The sequence below is a fragment of the Desmodus rotundus genome, chromosome 5 (assembly GCF_022682495.2).
Source record: "Desmodus rotundus isolate HL8 chromosome 5, HLdesRot8A.1, whole genome shotgun sequence".
Lineage (NCBI taxonomy): Eukaryota > Metazoa > Chordata > Mammalia > Chiroptera > Phyllostomidae > Desmodus > Desmodus rotundus.
The window spans coordinates 74126994-74146918 of NC_071391.1; the positions used below are offsets into that span (position 1 = coordinate 74126994).

Sequence of the window (19925 nt, forward strand, 5' to 3'; positions counted from 1 at the left end):
AAGTGTAATATGTACAAGGTATACTAATAATTATTGAGTTGAACAGGGGTGTAGTTTCTGTTTCTAGGTCTAGAACAATGTGTCCAAAGAATTTTATGAATTGATGTAAATGTTCTATAATCTCCTGTCCACTATGATAGCCATTAATGATAGAATACATTAATGAGAACTTGGAATAAGGATAATATGACTGAGGAATTGAATCTCAAATTTTATTTACTTTTCATTAATTTAAATTTAAGTAGCCACCTGCTGCTGGTGGCTGCCATATTGGATATATGAGTTCTAGAGTTTTATGTCTAATGGGAGAAGGAAAAAAAGCACTTCAAGAGGCAATAAAGTGTACTGTAAAGTTCATGCAACTTAATATCAAACACCTACACATGAATTTTGAGATCCTCTGCTAACTATTGGTGAGACCTCTGTAATAAGCTGTTTGGATATATGTTTCTGTATCCTGGGGATTTTGTAAGTGCCTACTTACATATTTGTTGAAGAACTAAGTAACGATGTGGAATATTACTATTATGTTTAATAAAACAATAAATTCATACAGGTGTTTTTTGAGGAAACTAATTTTAAAAGAACTATACATTTTGGTGAATGGGCATATAGGGATAGAATATATGTAATCGACTGGATATTTGAGGTGAATTTAAAAATTTTATTTACATTTTTGATAGCTAGATATTTAAGGGAATTAAAGTGAGGAGTGAGGTAGGGATAAGGAAGGGATAGAAGGTATTCTAGGCAAATATAGCATCCTGAAGAAGGGCACAGCGGATGAAGGGTGGATCATTTTCTGAGAATAATTACTCAGATGTTTATATGTAGTTTTGTTGGGCTGGAATAGAATGAAATATACCTGAAAAGATAAATTGGATTAATGTTATGACAAGGTCTTGGATGTCATATGGAGACGTTTGTACAGTGGATTCATGCCCTGTGAGAATTCTTTTCTGTATATACTAATATATATATATTCGGTATATGTGCCTGTTCTGTGAATGAGATTTTGAACACAGATATTATTAGTATTATCATTAATTAAATTCTCATAGAAATAAGTTTTCTTTATTACCTGAGGATACTGTAATCCAATCTCACTTAAATTTATTTGCCTTTAATGTTTTCATAGATTTCAGAGTAGGACTTCAGAGGCAGCCAAGCTTGAAGCTGAATTAAGCAAAGCACAAGAAACAATTAAAGCTGCAGAAGTCTTAATTAATCAGCTTGACCGAGAACACAAGAGATGGAATGCTCAGGTTTGTTTAAGAGAGAAACATCACAAAAGGGCTTCCTTAAAATACTGGAAATTTATAATGTATTTGTTAAAAAAATAAAAAGGAGAGAAATATCCATTAACTTTCAGCTGGCTTAGGATAAATGATCTAGGTATATTAATACCTAACAGCCATTAGGCTGTCATGTGAATTAATCTTTAAGCAGAGTATCTTTATATGAATGGGTTTTAGACAGAGCAGCCTATTTCTCTTTTTTGTCTATGCTATTGAGGGGAAGGGCAGGGATGAAAAAGAGTTGATGGAAAAATGGAGGATTCTTTAGAAATTTTTTGAACTTCCCTTTCTAGTATAGTAATTTTAGGATTTGACACTGTTAGCCATTTATTTCTTTTTGAAATACTCTGTTAAAATGTTGTCTCATGTTTTTGTTTGTTTGCTTGCTTCTCTTTACCAGTTAGATTCCCTTCCTCACCACATTTTCCTCATCTGCTCATTCAATGTTTGATTGGCCTCAGTGTACCCTCCCTCAGCTCCTTTCTTTGCAACTGTTCTGGAGTTATTTCATCCAAAGAATATCATCTTTACTATGATGCTGACTAGAGCTATATTTCTAGACTGCTGAGTTTTAAATTCATATTTCCAACTATACTTTAGATATTTGTGCTTAACTGTCTCAGGAACTCAAATATAATATGTCTTAATTAACATATTTTCTTTTTCTCGTCCCAAATCTCTTTTATTTCCTAACTCTCATAGGCATCTTTCCTGTAGGCATCAAATCTGAAAACATGTGGTTGTCATAGACTTTTCCTGTTTGTTGTCATCATCAATTTACAAATGTCTCTCATATCTATCTTTTGTCCTTAATTTCTTAATGCCAGTTCTTTTTTTCTCCTGAATTCTCCCCACTTGTCTCACTCCTATCTGACCATGTAATTGGTTTATTCTTCATTTGTCAGTTTAATTATCTTTCTAAGTCCCAGTCCATAACATCAGTCCTGGACTGCCCTGTTTAAACACTTTTGATGTCTCATTGCTACCACACGGTAAAATAGAAGCTCCTTTACATGGCACGTGCAGCCTTTCAGTGTTTCTCCCTCCAATCCTTCCACCTCTCTCCTTTTATTACTTCAAACTGCTACTCTTTCTCCTCAGGCTTGTGTTTTAGCCACACTGTGCTTTCACTGATGAGCCTCAGTGAGTTCTTTGTTTTGTGCCTTTGTTCATACTCTCTGTTTCTTTACTATATTTTACAGTGATGTTGATTCATAGTATGTATGTAACTATGATTGTGATAATATTTCTGCTTTTATTAAAATCATTCAGAACTTTCAATAACAAAATATGTTCATCTTTACAAATATATTGGGATTTTACACATTTGTTTAATATCATCAGTATCAAAGGTCTTGTCGATATTTTTACGTTTTGACAATTGTGTTCAAGATGAGCTATTACTTTTAACCCATAAATGATTGTTTTTCTATAGTCAAAACTCTAATTATGAAGCCGTCATTTTTTTCCATGTTAAAACATATCTGTACATTACTCTCTCTCTCTGTTTTTCCAGGTTGCAGAGATAACAGAAGAATTAGCTACTCTTCCTAAAAGAGCCCAACTAGCTGCTGCCTTTATTACATATCTTTCTGCTGCTCCTGAGGGTCTGAGAAAAACCTGTTTGGAAGAATGGACCAAGTCAGCTAGTCTTGAAAGTTTGTATTTAGTTATTCATGAGTTTGAAATTTTAATACACTAAAAATACATATTTTGGTTTTTGTCATTTTACTTTTTTTAAATGGGAAAAAATATTTAAGTTAAAACATACTGTAGCTACTTTAGATTTGCTGAGTTCTACAAATGCTCTGAGAATTGTTTTTGTTATATTGATCTTTTATTTCTAAAATCACTCTGTGTGACCAAGACCACTGAATAGTTTTTGATATTGCATGAGTACAGTTAAACATTGTATAACTTTAATATTTACTGTAATTCCATATCCTAAGATGAGATGCAGGAACTACAAAATTCCTTGTGAATTTTGTGCTTTTCACAAATTATTATACTTGTGAAACATTCATTTAATAGATAGAAATATAGATTAACTGAGTTTCATTTCTTTGCACTTTTTTGGGTAAGCTTATTTTCCCTTTAGCATGTGGTGTTAAATGGGGAAGAATGGATTTAATATTAAAGATGGTTATAAGATGTTTGTTTGAGTACATTTGAAAGAGTTGTTTCCCCTTATCAAAGACAAGGTTATTATAGTGAAGTACAATATTATTGATATCTTTAACTTTTCAGAATTTGATCTAAGGCGATTTCTTTGTACTGAAAGTGAGCAGTTAATTTGGAAAAGTGAAGGCCTACCATCAGATGACCTTTCCATAGAAAATGCTATTGTTATCTTACAGGTAATTAATCAATTTTAATTTTCTCATTAGAAGTAGTTCTTTTGAATGTTGCTCCAGGAAGTACCTTCTTCAAATTCTTAGGCTTTCTTCACAGTGTTCTTCTAAAGTGTGGAAATATTTTGCTAATGAAAATTGATTTATGATTCAGTTGGTGAATCTATAATTTTCAGTATAATTTTTTTTTACCTGAATATAAAAGTCTAAACTAAAGTGGCATTATTTTGGTGACAAACTATGCTAAATTCATCTCTCTAACAGTAATAGAAATGTATTAGCAACACCTGATTCATGTAGTTGTATAGTTCCTTCATCTAGCATATATGATTTTATATTTTAATTTTGTTTTGTAGAAAAAAGTCATACAAAGTGAAGATGAGCTAAGTTTTGGGTTTAAATTAGAGAGGACCATAGGAATATTTTGGAAAATTGTTCTTTCACATAGTATATGTTTCCAAAAATTCATTTAAAGTTGAAACTATTATAATCTTATTAGCAGTGAATATCAAAAACAGATTCCAAGTCATGTATACAAACAGAATATTTTTTGAATGAAGTTTTATTTTTACAATTAACTTTGTTTACCTTTCTATTATGGAACTTGGAAGATAATTTTTCCCCCTTGATAATGTGAGTTTTCCCCTGTTCTTTGTATCTTAAATAGTGTATACTCCATAACACCAGTTTTCTCTCTCTAATGCCCTCTGCCCACACACAATTTCTTTATTCCATATCTCTAGAGTCTCAAAGGAAATATGAACACTAAATGTTCATAGAATTATTAGATTTCTGTTGTGGGCTCTGTTCATTCCTGGATAATTTAGTTTGATTAGTCCTATTAATCAGCTGATGTACTTTGGCTGATTACATTGCCATCTTACCAGAAGAGAAGTTGCTGACCAAAAATTAAACAGTTTTGTCTTCTTTTAATTTGATTTGGCTTGTTCTTTATTTTTGAACATTTCATTCTTATTTTTCACACTAGAATTACAGATCTGGAAATTTAAATGCGTATGTATATAAATTCATTATGTTATTGTAAACTATGTGATTTTTATTATATATTTGTTATTCCTTCTCCAAGGATTTATAATCACTTCTTCCCACTTTTCTGTAATCTAAGAAAGCAGTCATTTTCAGATTTAAAAAACACAGCTTAAATATTCTTCTCTTTTTGTTCTAAGAAATTGGGGTGGGGGTGAACCTTCAGATAAAGAATATTTATTATATCTTTTTATTTTTTACTGATGATAATTTAATTTTACTGATAAATACTTTTGTGTTCTGAATTATCTTTCATGGTAAGTACAGGAGAAATTGTTTTTGAAATTAATTTTGATAATATGTTTAGATATATTTTATATTTAATATTGCCAAGTTTCTTATAGAAGCTTATATGTATTTATATGACAAAACAAACATCATTTAGAAAAATTTTTTAGGGTAATTAGTTATTTTGTTGAAATGAACTCGCCATTATTGTCAATACTATATCTCAATTTTAAAGTATACTAGATTTACAATAAGCTGTTACAGTTAAGGGTGTGATTGGGAGAGCACATGTCTTTAACATCACCCTGGGGTGTATGTGAAATTAGATCTCTAAAAACATACAAATTGGATTTCTGGAAGTCTTCCCTGAGAAAAATGGCTGAGCATAATGAATAAAAATATATTTTTGAATAACAGAGATATCACCTCTCCTCATTAATTATAGTAGAGCTTTTCTGAGATTCTCCCTCCCAGGGAGGCTTTCCCACATATAACGCTGTAGTCATTAATTTATTGATGCTAAGAAAAGCCTTTTGTGTCAAAATTATTCCTTTATCTTACAAAGATGCTTGAAATGACCATATCTATGTTGAGCTAAATATTGAAGTGTATATATTGCCCGGGAAAGGAAATAGTCAAATAATTGTCCATCATTGGCCTTGTAACAAGAATTAGTTTTCTTAGAATAGTTAAAAGCTTATATGACCTTTGTCCTTGAGGAACAGGGGGAGAACTTGGCTATGATGCCCATATGTCCTGATTGCTATGATTTATGCCTGTTGTCCCAATGGAATTACTAATAGTTTTCCTTTTACTCTCAAAAGTGTCCTGGTTTGGGTAATAAATTATATATTTTTAGTATTGTGGGATTCATTGGATAGTGGAGACTATAAGGCTACTAGAAACTATATAAAAGTGTGAATGAAAAACATCCGAAAAGAAGATGGAAAGGATGATTAATAATTTAAATGTCATAGTATTATAATTTTTTTGATTTAAATCTTACAGTATTTTACATTTTCCTTGTAAAGAGATGTATTGAATATTTCATTTTTTTTGGTAAATAGTTCAGTTTCAAATTAATTTTCTTTAAACCATTTAGAATTTCTGAGATTACTTTTTCTTCCTGAAATTCAATGTATGATGAGGAAGTGCAAACTAATTTAATATTACTATAAATAATATGAAATTATAAAGGTAAATCATATAGGGAATTGTTTTCATCAATTAAATCCCAAATAAATAAAAATAATAATTAACATTTACATAGTACTTACTGTTTTGTGTGTATATTACTATTTAAGAATTTATACAGGTAAAGTACTTAAATACTTAAGTCATTGAATTTTCAAATTTACCCTATATTGTAGATATGGAAATTGAAGCGCAGAGAAGGATTAAGTTGCTTGTACAAGGACACATTGCTGTCCAATGGCAGAGCCAAGATTCAGACCCTGGCATCTGGCCAGTCTGTGCTATAAAACTGCCTCTCATACCTGTGCATTTGTGTGTTTCTGTACATGTTGATTTTGTTAATTTTGTATTATTCCTGTTCATGTAATTCTTAGCTAACCTTAGTTTTATTTATAAAATGTTTTTATTCTTATCTCACTTACAGTTATTAAAAATAAAAATAAAATGATAGAGTATCCCAGATGTTTTAAAATAATCTCTTTCGATAATATTCTCTTCACAATTGCCCCCACATCCAAGGAAAGACTTAATATAATTATGTATCTCTAGCCTTTGACCTCTGTTCTGACCTCCTGACCTATAATTCCAACTCCTGGTTAGATATTATCTGAAGCTCCCTTCCTAGCTAGCTAGCTCAAGCTCTGTCTTTTTATTAATTGTCATTATTATTTTAGTGGAGAATCTTTCAGTGGGCAAGCACAGCATTTAGGCAAGAAAAAAAAAGCGACTTATACTTTTAAATAACTGAGATGTTCAAAAGATTGGTACTGGCTTTAGGATTCAAATGATTTTACCAGGGCATTTTTCCCTCTCTCTGTATCTTAAGGGATGGATTCATTGTTAGATAAATTCTCTATGCCTTGAGTTAAGTAAGGATTGCCATTGGTGTCTTCAGACTTACCATTATCAGAGTATATGTTCCCAGACTATATGTCTTCACCCCCCACCAGTGCCTTTATGTCAGCACCCCAAAAGGTTTCTGATTGATAGCTCAGGTCACTTGCTCACCCCTTGTGTGCAGTGCTATGTAGTTGAGAATCCCATTAGAAATACATTGAGTGGGGCACTAAGGGTAGGCAAAGGTGGCTGTCCACCCTTATATTTTTTCCCTTCCTCCCCGACTCCCCATAAACCGCTTCTCACTTATTTCCTACCGATAGAGATGTCACAAATCTTGGCCCAGTAATGAAAGCTGCCAATCTGCAAGTCATTCCCACTTTAATTTTACATTTAGTCACTTATTCAGCAAGTCATGTGAAATCTTTTTCTCAAATGTGTAATGATTTTATTCTATTCTAACTACACCTACTGCCAGTGGCTTCATTCAGGCCTTCACCATTTTATACCGGGATAAATGCATTGTTACACCGGTTTGTCCCTTGCCCCCAATATCACTTCTTTTACTGCTGTTGTAGTGATCTTTCTAAAATATTAATCTGATCATGACAGTCCCTAGATTAATATAGTTAAATGACTTTCAATTTCCTGAAGTATAAAAATTTCATTATCCCTGAACATGGCATCAAAAGTTCTTGATCAGAAAGACTGGGATCACTCCTGCCTTTTTATATATAGCATCTTTGCCTACACTTTTTTAGTCAAACTGTGTCAAACTACTGGCGATTTTCCAAATATACCCAGGCCTTTTATTCCTCTGTCCATCTGCTGTTGCCTTTGCCTGAAATGCTTTTTCACCTCTTTGCCTAACTAAATCAAACTTACCTTTCTTAGTTCGACTGCAGTTGCTTCCTAGCATTTCCTCTACTAACTCCACCTGTGATCCTATAGAATATTGTGTGCTCTTTCATTATAGAATTTTTATATTTTGCTTCTTTATTGGATACACAGTCATTAAGGGTAAGGAGATATGTCTTATTCTGTATTGCTCACATTGTCTTACTGTGGTAGTTATACAACATACAGTAGGTGAATGAATACATGAATAAATAAAAACTGGACAGTTTTGGACCTGTTATAATTTGTTAAATGTAGATTTTAACTACTTTTAATCATAAAACACAGACCTAAAATATATGTTATAGATTTTATTTAAATCTTTCTGGAGAAGGATAAATAAATAATACAAATTATACTCTTTGAAATTCCTAAGAATATTTTCTATGCTAATAACATGATTTTTGAAACTTTACCTTCTTTTTTTTTAACTGCTTCAGATTATTGGTTTGAAATCATGGGTAAGAACTTTTTTAAAATTGTAAAATATTTTCATGGTTAGGCAAAATCTAGTAGACTTGTAAAAGAAATGTTTGCTATTGAATGCTAACATAAAATAAGATCTAAAATCCCAGGTGTAGTGTTGTTAGTAATATGTAAGAGGATCTTTACTAACCATCTCATTTTGCTGGGAATAGGAGATGTATATGATGGAGCAGTAAGTGGAACTTCCGGACATAGGTGTTGGGTAAAGATCATAAGTAGTGACACGGAAGGACTGTGGTGGGCGTCCATTCTGGGTGCAAGAAAAAAGGACGTGCATTGTCCAGAGAGAATTTTAAAGCAATAATAAAGCTGTTTTAAACTCAGTCAGCTCTTTATTATCACCATATGCCGGCAGTTTTAAACAATGTTGCTGGTAAAATGCTCTTCGTTCCTGGGACAGGTGGTCCGCATTACCCACCTCATTCTTGGTATGTCACTGAAAAAACATTTTGTGCTTATTAGACATACCTCAGTTCTAAGTCTTTGTTTCACTTAGGCTTCACATGTTATCTCATCCCTATAGCACACATCTGCATTATAGTTATAAAATAAATGTGGAAATTAAAAAATAGATTAGGTCAGTCATTGTTATTTAGCTCTGATTTACTAGGTAACAATAATTATTAGATGGCTTTTAAAATTTACATATATTTACACATATTTAAAGTTTTCATTTATGTGTGTGTATGTGTATGTATATATGTCCCCAAGCCAGAATATATATATTCTGTCTGGAAAAAGTCCAGCCATTGTTAATATGATGAGAATGGTTTGCATGACATTGATGTAACCTGGCAGCCAAAGAGAGTGGACTGGAATGCGCATGTGTGAACAATGATGACTTCACTGTACTTGTCATTGGGGTCAGTAGACACTGTTCAGTGAGCACGTGTACTATGTGGCCATTACATTCAAAACGACTAAGCTAGTAGAGCAGTGAATCTGCATCAGATTTTGTGTTAAGCTTGAGCATTCCTCTGCGGAAACTATTTGGATGATTCAGAAGGCTGCAGCTATGGGCAACTGGTGATTAACAGCTTCATCATGACAACACACCTGCTCATGCATTGTGTCTCATGCGGAGATTTTTAGCGAAACATCAAATCATCCAGGTGACTCAGCCCCCTACAGCCCAGATTTGGCACCCTGTGACTTCTGGCTTTTTCCAAAACTAAAATCACCTTTGAAAGGGAAAAGATTTCAGACCATTGATGAGATTCAAGAAAATATGAAGGGGCATCTGATGGCAATTGGGAGAACTATGTGAGTTCCCAAGGTGCCTACTTTGAAGGGTGCCTACTTTATGGTGTCATTGACCTATATACCATGTTTCTTATATCTTCTTCAATAAATGTCTCTTTTTCATATTACATGGCTGGATTCCTTCTGGACAAACCCTATACATATTGTTTCAGAGTTTAATTAGTGAAGGGTATTCTATAATGCATTTAGTTCCTAGTTCATTAGATCTTAAATTATAACCTATGTAATTTTTTTCCTCTAGGACTCTTCTTTTGTAATATTAATTATGTACTGCTTTATAAGAATTAATGTTTTAAATTTAAGCAATTATATTGATAAGTATTTCAGTAATACTTTTGTGATTAGTTCATAGTTCTCTTTTTAAGGCCTTTATGTTTCATTCAGTTCATACTTCTGTTTTTAAAGTCTTTATGTTTTATTCAACCAAAGAATATATACAGCTAGGCAATAACTTGATTGTTTCTAGAGCTCTTGCTTACTATATTGTTAATTCCCATTGTCTGTTACTGTGTAGTATATAGGAGTATACTTATTTTATTGCAGTAGATTTAATTATCTAATATTAATTACTTATCGCTCTAAAATATATTAATGTAGCCTCTGGTGCAGCTAAAATCTGTACCTTTAATTTTTCTTCATGGTTGCATATTTATATTCCCCAAGCCTAAGAAAAAAATTAACTCAGTAATTGATTCATAATTTTTATGGTATTATTTCCATTTAATAAAAACTTACAATTTTTTTTGACCTAGAGTCGAGTATGCCCATTTCTTATAGACCCTTCTTCTCAAGCTACAGAATGGTTAAAAACACATTTGAAAGACTCGCGTTTGGAAGTTATTAACCAGCAGGTATGTATTACTTCTAATTTAGTTACCAACTAGTAATGGCATTATATGGTGAAAAGAACTCTGGGTCTACAATCAGAAAACATAGATTCAAAGCTTAGTCCTATAATTTAACCTGGTCTGGGATCTGGAGAAGGAAATGTAACTCTCTTAGCTTCAGTTTTCTAACTTGTAAAAAAGAATGAGTATTTGTGTGAGCCCTGGCTGGGAAGCTCAGCTGGTTAGAGCACTGTCCCGATTATACCGAGGTTGTGGATTCCATCCCCGTCCAGGACACATATCAGAATCAATCAATGACTACATAAATAAATGGGACAATAATCTATGTTTCTCCCTCCAAATCAATTTAAAAAAGAATGTTTGTTTGATTCCTTTTAAGTGCGGGGCATTGATCTAAGCCCTTAGAATTTAATGGTGAGTTAAGTAGTCGCAGTTCTGCCCTCATGGAAATGACAGTCAAATTAATAAGCATTTACACTAAGTGATGACTAAGGTCACAAGTATTAGATTTTACAGAAAGAAGATTTACTAATTTAACTTGGAGAGCTGGACTTTTAGCATGCTTGTAGTTTCAATATCTCATAATTTCCTGTTCCTGTATCTCATCAAGGATGTCTTTGATGTGTCCTAAGATTTGACAAACTGTCACTGAAGTTTAATCATATTCTTTTGGGTTGTGACTTCTCATGATCATATTTATCTTGCAAAGGAAATTATTTTTGGCCAGTTTTTTTTTTCCTTTTGAGGAAGGTTTAGTATATGATTAATTTTCATAGATATTCTTCAGGTGATTGAAAAATTACCTCTTTAAAGTATACTTCACTTATCAGACAGGGATATTTATTTCATTTGTGTGTTAAGAATAACTGTAAATTAGATAATATACATAACACTTTAATGTCACTTACGGCTTGCAGTAGAAGATCTTAATAATTATTACTTCAGGTATTTAATTTATTTGAACCACAGTTGGAGGCCTGAAGTGATACTCAAAACTACTCTTTTCCTAGCCAGAAAGCCTCAGAATTCTTACATGGTTTTAGAATTTTGTCTAAAGGTTCTTATCACCATGCTTAGGCCTACTACACAAAGAAAAGTTTACTAGAATTTATCATCTTGCCTTTTGTCTTCCATCCAATGTTTGATTTTGAACATAACCAAAGCATTTCTTTTTATTTTTTTAATCTTCACCTGAGGCTATGCTCACCAATTTTTAGAGAGAGGGAAAGGGAGAGAGAGAAGAACACTGATGTGGGAGGAAAACATCAATCGGTTACCTCCCTAACTTATTGCGTATGGGATTTGAAAAATTGTTTCTACATCATTTTGAAACTATAATGGAAGATCAAAAAAAGCTTTCTTTATTGTTAATGTAAAAATCCTTGTTTTTCTTATATATCTATTTGAATTATTTATGAAGTTACTTATTTGATAATTTATTCAACAAAAATGACTCATTGCCAACTACTTAAAATGAGAAAAGCAATCATAAGCAATTTGAATTGTTAACATGTATATTAAATTTTAAAATATTCATAGCATTCCTGTTAATATTTTTATTCATTATTTGTAAGGATTTTTATAAATCTTAAGGAAATAAAGGAATTAATACATACTCCTTTTATTCTCTTAGGACAGTAACTTTATCACAGCTCTTGAGTTGGCCGTACGTTTTGGGAAAACCCTTATTATACAAGAGATGGATGGTGTAGAACCTGTTCTTTATCCATTATTGAGACGAGATCTAGTTGCTCAAGGTAAATATATGGTGGTTTCCATACAGTAACTATTTTTAAAATTTTCAAAATAATCAACTAAATAACTAACTGACTTTATTTTGTACAAAGATGTAACTATGTCATTGACTTCTACTGCCTATGCTGTACATTACATTCCTCTGACTCTTGTATTTTTAAACATTTTTACTCTTTATTATTTCATTCCCGTTATTTTACTTAGATTTTCTTTGGTCATCTTTTTTTTTAATATTCGTGAAGTGGAAATTAGAAATCTTGATATTCAAAAAATAGTGGTATTCAATTTTTTTTCTTTTTCTTAATATATGTATTTATGTTTATAAATTTACATCTAAGTTTTTTCTTAGCTTTATACCATAAGTTTTGATTTCTACTTTGATTTATATGTTACTTAGCAATTTTTTGGTGTTGTTTAATTCCCAAGGAGTTGGAGGTTTTCTAATTACCTTTTTTGTAATTGATTTTTAGCTTAACTCCATTGTGGTCAGAGAACTTACTGTTATGTGTTCGGATTGTTTGAATTCTGTTGAAACTGTCTTTATGATCTGATATTGGTTAGTTTTCATATATGTTCCATATACAATTGAAAATTATGTGAATTTTGCTAATGGTTATTTTAATTTTCTCTAAAGTCAGTTATTTGTTACCACATTTTTCAGACTATAAGATGCACCCCCCCAGATTTGGGAGGAAAATGGGGGTGTGTCTTATAGTCCAAATGTAGCTTACCTGGCTTACTGCGGGGGCGTGGCAGTGGAATGGGCTTTTTTTCCCCTATTTTCCTCCTCTAAAGCGAAGGTGCGTCTTATGGTCTGGTGCATCTTATAGTCAGAAAAATACGGTAATTGTATTGTTATCTTCCATGTCTTTACTGTTTTGTTTTGCCTTATGCATTGAGAATATCTTAAAGTCTCTATGATTTTTAACTTGTTCATTTTGCTTTTAGTTCTGTCAATTTTTTATTTAAATATTTTGGAGCTATGTATTTAGATGCATACATATTTGGAAATGTGGTATCTTCCTGTTCTCTTATTTCCTATTAGCATTATTAAATGTCCTTATTTATTTCTAGAAATTTCTGAAGTTTTTGAGTATGATGTTAAAATTATTTCAATAAGTTTGGGCAGCTAGTGTGTGCATGGTAATTCTTTTCCATGCTTTTACTTTCAAATTTTTTTTGGTCTTATAAAGCGTGCCTGTTATCGGTGATACATCATTTGGTTTTGCATTTTTATTTACCATGCAGTCTTTATATGTGTGTGTGCATGTGTGCACGCGTGTGTGTATACACACACGCGTGCGCACGCACACGCGCACACACACACATGTAATTTAATACAGTTAACCAATTCATCCAATAACAGATATAGTTTTCTAATAAACCTGATTTTTTGGATCAAGTTTTATGATTTCTTAATGGTTACTCTACATATAATAGTACACATCTTTGACTTATATTTTTATACAAATACATACTTTGCCATTTCTCCAAGGACTGCACTTTAACTCCACATACCCTCTGCCTGCCTTTGCATTTTTGTTGTGATACATTATCATGTTCCACATGTTACAATTGTGTTTACAATCTATATTTACATGTATTTACCCTTTCTAGTATCCTTAAATTCTCTCAGCATTTCTTCCATTTATCTTTTCATTTCCACCTGAATTATCCTTTTTTTTTGGTCAGGATGATTTACTTTAATATTTCATTTAGTGAAGAGCTAATGGACACAAACTTTTTTTTCTTTAATTTTTGAAGGATTTTTCTTTGTCATGAATTCTGGGTTAACAGTTATTTTCTTTAGCACTTTAAAGTTTTTATTCCATCCTCTTCTAGCTTACTTATATCATTACCGTTGAGACATAACCTGCTTGTTTTGTTGTTGCTTCTTTGTGGGCAACGTGTCAGTTTTCTCTGGATGCCATAAAATGTTTCTTTGTCATTTTAGTGTTTGGACTCAGAGGTTATGAGGGTTGGTTTTCTTTGCATAAGTTTTCTTGAATCATCCCAGTTATTATAGGGGTATTACACTGGGCATTAAAATTTGTATCTCTCTGATAATGATAGAAGTTCACTATTATTTTGTTTTTGTTTTCTGGGGCATTAGTATTTCCTTTATCACAAAGTGCTTTTTAAACTGTTTTTACATTAACATAAAGTTTTTAAGTAAAATTTTTTTCTTAACCTTTGAAAATAATCTTTCAAGATATGTATTTTGTACCTAAAAATAAATTATTTGTTGTCAGTTTAAAATATCATAAGTTATGGATATAATTGTTGATAATTTCTCTCTGTATGTTTTACAGTGAATATCATTGTTTTTATTTTAGAATGTACTCCTTTATAAGGCAGAACTTTATTTTTCTTAGTTTAACTTCTTGTCATGAATTACCTGTGTATGGAGGTCTGAATAAATCCCTTTTTGAGTGATTAATGGTAACTTTGTAATTACTCATATGTTGATAATCCTAGGTTTTTACCAGTTAAATCTGTCTCCCAGAATTACATCTTCACTACTAGTTTAAGAAACACTTTTTAACTGATGAATTTAGAAATACAGAATAATATATAGTTGGGTTTTTATTTTTTTGTAATCTGTAATTTATTGTATTATTTTAGATAGATTTGGAATATAAAGCATAGAATCAACATTGAAACCATATTGAATGTAAGCATAGATACTCTTGATGCTTCAGTCATCTCAATGAGTATCACTTACAATTGCTTGCCTAAGTGCCGACTCATAAAGCATGCTGGTTAATAGTACCTTGAATAGCCTAACTGTTGCTATCTTTTGGACTTTATTGAAAAGCCTATAATATAAACTATATTTAGAAATACCAGAAAATTATATTTTTAATTTCATGTAGCAAAATAGAGAATATTCGGGCCAACTAATTGTGTCATTTTAAAAAAATAGGACCACGCTATGTGGTACAAATAGGTGAAAAAATGATTGACTACAATGAAGAATTTCGCCTTTTTCTGTCAACGAGAAACCCAAATCCCTTTATTCCACCGGATGCAGCTTCCATCGTTACTGAGGTTAACTTTACTACAACAAGAAGTGGGTTACGTGGACAGGTATACATATATCATTATTTACTTTAGAACTATTTTTTAGTTTTGTATACCCTTTAGATATTTTGAGTGGGAAGCTATTTTGTTAAACTGATTATCATTTAATCTTTTGAAAATATGCTTTAAAGTTAGCATAAGTCATACGGGTTTATTTCATCTATCATTTGTGGTAGACTTGTACATTTGTTGCTAACAGCAAATTGCTGATTCTTTCAGTGTAACTTTAAGTCTTTTTTCTGTCATATATAGTAGAATATGAGAAATGGAAGTATCATAGAGGTTAAGAACAGGTACTTCATTTTTTTAATTATAAAAAATGAAGTTTAAATGTGGAAATTGCATTTAATTGACATATTAAACTAGTTGAGGATCTTTGATTCCTATTCAGCTTTATTTTTTCCTCTAGAACATATACATCTTTGAATTCCCTTTATCTGTTTATAGTTTATCACTGTATGAATTTCAAAATAAATTTTAATGTCTAGACATTTACTTATATACTTTCTCATTTTTTCTTTAAAGGTATACCTGTTGACTTTTTGACTATCATCTTGCTTTTTTATTCAGCTAACAATAGATTTTTCCTCTTTTGATTTATATGATAGCATGTGTATTTGCTACAATTTTTACTTTATTATAATTTTTGAAACTTTTAAAATATTTTTCATATCATATATAGCTCACTACATATATTTTTTATGAACATTATCTTTTGACTTGATATTTCTTATGAATAAAACAATGGACAAATTATTCAAAATGTGGCAGCATTAATTGATGAAATTGCTTCTCTTTTTTTAATCCTCACCCGATATGTTTATTGATTTTACAGAGAGACTAAGAGGGGAGGAGAGAGAGAGAGAGAGAGAGAGAGAAGCATGGGTGCCAGAGACATTGATCGGTTGCCTCCTGTACATGCCTGGGGAGGGGGTTAGACAGAGAGGGAGAGAGAAAAAGAGAGGAAGAAGAAGAAGGAGAAGAGGAAAGCTAAAGGGAAGGAGAAGGAGAAGAAGACAAACAGAGAAGAGAGAGAGAGGGAAACATCAGTACAAGAGACATCAATCAGTTGCCTTCTGTATGTGCCCAGATCATTGAAGTAGTAACATTTTGGTGTATCAGATTATGTACCAATCAACTGATTGACCCAGCCAGAGCCAAAATTTCTTCTTTTTATCTAGAAACGTTCCATAGTAATTGTTGAAAGTGGCTATTTAGATCTTTAACAAAAACTAAGAAAAGATGCTTATATAGCAGATTTTGAATTATACATTTTATGATATGCAGTGTCATTCCCTAATTAGAAGTTTCAAAATTAAGAATTTGACAGAAGAGTTTTTAGAAACAGCTTTATTAAGATTTATTAAGATTTAATTCACATACTATACAATTCACCCATACAAAGTACAGTTCACTGACTTTTTTAGTGTAATGTTGGGTCTTATGGTAACTTAACATTTTGAAGAACAAAGTTTTGCAAAGTGACTGAGCTATTTTACTTTCTCACCAACAATGTATGACTGTTCCGCTTTCTCCACACTCTTACCAACACTTGTTATTTGTCTTTTTAATTATAGCCCTACTAGGGGGTGTGAAGTAGTATCTCACTGTTGTTTTGATGATACCGTAATTTAAGTAAGACAGCTCTTATTTCATTATGTGAATACTTAACCATTAAAAAATACTAGCTTCCAGAATTTTTATATATGTAATCTAATTTTGAAACTAAATATTCCATGTTGATATGTTAAATAATGCAATTTCTTATACCTGTCCTATAATACTTAACATTTTATCAATCAGTTTATTTCTTCACAGAAATAATTGTGAAGGTGTCTCACATATTCAATGAGGAAGAAACAAAGGAATATGTAATATGATATTACCTGTAGTATTTGGCCAAACATAAGGCCATTGTGTGGGAAGTTTTTGTTTTGTTTTATGTTCTTTGAACTTTATCATTGGAATAACCATGACCGTAATTTTTTATTTAAGCTTTTGGCTTTAACTATTCAGCATGAAAAACCTGATTTAGAGGAACAGAAAACAAAACTCTTACAACAGGAAGAAGATAAGAAAATACAGTTAGCCAAGCTTGAAGAATCACTTCTAGAGGTAAAATTTAGTTATTCGGGATGTTTTGTATTATATTTCTTTCTGTAATGAATATAAGAAACTATTGTTTTCTTAAAAATTAATAGTATCTTCAGCATGATTTTGGTTGTGTCAAAGACTTATCTATATATATATCTTAAAATCAAAATTCAGACAGAAAAAACTAGATGTATTGGAGTATAAGATTTTAGGAAATAATGTTTAAGACAAGCAATTTTTAAACAAATACTGTCTTTATGCTGGATTATTTCACTAATTAATTACGTGTTTATGGTCAGAATTTTAAAGAAGTATTAAAAACTATTAGGAAGTTATGATTTAACTTCATTTTTTAACTTTTATTTATTTTATTTATTTTTATTTTTATTTTTTAAATTTTTATTGTTATTCAATTTAACTTCATTTTTTATTAGATTGATAAAATTAATATATGTGCACTGTTTTGATGATATAGTATAAAGATTTCTTGTATCATTCTTATGGACAAAAAATGTTGAGATTCTTTTACAATAACATAAGTTATAAATATCATTAAGTTAATGATAGTTAATATGAATTTTCTTAATTGACTAATGTATATAGTAATGTTAAAATTATTTTGTTAATTTTCCTGCAGACACTCGCCACATCTCAAGGCAATATTTTGGAAAATAAGGATTTGATTGAATCTTTGAATCAGACAAAAGCAAGCAGTGCACTTATTCAAGAGTCACTTAAAGAATCTTATAAACTCCAAATTTTTCTTGATCAAGTAATTATTTCCTCTTTGTGATCTTACACATGTTGTCTTAAACTTTCATATTAATAGTATTTAAAATGTGCAGTAAGGAATTCAGGAGAACAATGATTGCCAAAAAAGAAAGCTATTCACAAAAACCATAGCTTTGGGTCTGGTTGATGTTATTAGAGGAAGGGTGATGAGATTTGGGGGCTTGGAGGATAAGGACTGATGATCATTGTACCCTGCTGGGTTCTACTATTTCAGGTGTAATTTCTTTTTAAGGTTTTGTTTATTTATTTTTAGAGAGAGGGGAAGGGAGGGAGAAAGAGAGGGAGGGAAACATCTATGTGTGGTTGCATGTCATGTGCCCCCTAACTGAGGACTTGGCCTGCATCCCAGGCATGTGTCCTGACTGAGAGTAGAACTGGAGACCCTTTGCTTCACAGGCTGGCACTCAGTCCACTGAGCCACACCATACGGGGCTCAGGTATAATGTTTTTGTTGTATTTTTTTCCATTACAATTTAGTCCCCTTCTATACCTCCTCACCCCCTGCAGTGAAAACACTGTTGCCCATGTCCATGAATCTTTTCCTTTTTGCTCAATCACTCCACCTCCTAACCCCCACCCCCACTATCTATCATCTGCTAGTCTGTTTTGCTTGTTAGTTCAGTTTGTTCCTTAGATTCCACATACGAGTGAAATCTTAGAGTATTTGTCTTTCTCTGGCTGATTTATTTCACTTAGCATAATGTTCTCCAGATCCATCCATACTGTTACAAAGGGTAAAATTTTCTTCTTTTTTACAACCAAGCAGAATTCCAATCTGTAGATGTCCCATAGTTGTTTTATCCAGTCATCTACTGATTGACACTTGGGCCGATTCCTTATCTTGGCAATTGTAAACAATGCTGCAATGAACACAGCGGTGTTTATGTTCTTTCGAATTATTGGTTTGGGTTCCTTCGGATATATTCCCAGAAATGGGATCATAAATATTAACTAGATCAAAATGCAGATGCATTTTTAATTTTTTGAGGTATCTCCATACTGATTACCACAGTGGGTGCACCAGTCTGAATTCCCACCAACAGTGCAAAAAGGGTTCCCCTTTCTCCACATCTTCACCAGCACTTGTTGTTTGTTGATTTATTGATGATAGCCATTCTGAAAGGTGAGAGATGATATCTAATTGTGGTTTTAATTTGCATTTCTCTGATGATTACTGATGTTGAGCATCTTTTCATATGTCTGTCTATTGACCATCTATATGTCCTCTTTGGAGAAGTATCCATTTAGGTCCTTTGCCCATTTTTTAACTAGATTGTTGGGGTTTTTTGGTGTGTTTTTAATAAATTTTGGATATTAACCCCTTATCAGATATATTGGCAAATATGTTCTTCTATTCTGTGGGTTAACTTTTTATTTTGTTGATGATTTCCTTTACTCTGCAAGAACTTTTTAGTTTGATACACTCTCATTTATTTATTTTTTCTCTCGTTTCCCTTGCTGTGGAGATATATCCAATAAAATATTGCTACGAGCAGTAGCTGCGATCCCGCTGCATATGTTTTCTTCTATGATTTTTATAGTTTCAAGTCTAACAGTTAAGTCTTTGACCCATTTTAAATTTATTCTATTATAGGGTGTAAGAAGGTGGTCTAGTTTCATTTTTCTGCACATATCTGTCCAATTTCCCCAACACCATTTATTGAATAAACTTTGTTTAGCCCATTGTATGTGCTTGCTTCCTCAGTTAAATACTAATTGACTATAAAGGTGGGGTTTATTTCTGGGCTGTC

The 19925-nt window shown here is 31.9% G+C and overlaps 1 protein-coding gene across 3 annotated transcripts in view; it reads left to right on the forward strand.

The window, feature by feature from the left end:
• The window catches only part of DYNC2H1 (dynein cytoplasmic 2 heavy chain 1), a 320982-nt gene that overhangs the window by 121856 nt on the left and 179201 nt on the right, over window positions 1-19925 (forward strand). For 2 of the 3 annotated variants that reach the window (XM_045204038.2, XM_053924344.1), the window contains exons 61-69: window positions 1139-1265; window positions 2815-2956; window positions 3546-3655; window positions 8293-8313; window positions 10354-10452; window positions 12083-12206; window positions 15131-15294; window positions 17284-17403; window positions 18020-18154. In XM_045204038.2, the coding sequence (XP_045059973.2) occupies window positions 1139-1265; window positions 2815-2956; window positions 3546-3655; window positions 8293-8313; window positions 10354-10452; window positions 12083-12206; window positions 15131-15294; window positions 17284-17403; window positions 18020-18154 (1042 nt within the window). The remainder of the gene's footprint in view (window positions 1-1138; window positions 1266-2814; window positions 2957-3545; window positions 3656-8292; window positions 8314-10353; window positions 10453-12082; window positions 12207-15130; window positions 15295-17283; window positions 17404-18019; window positions 18155-19925) is intronic. The other variant, XM_053924343.1, reaches the window with a different exon arrangement.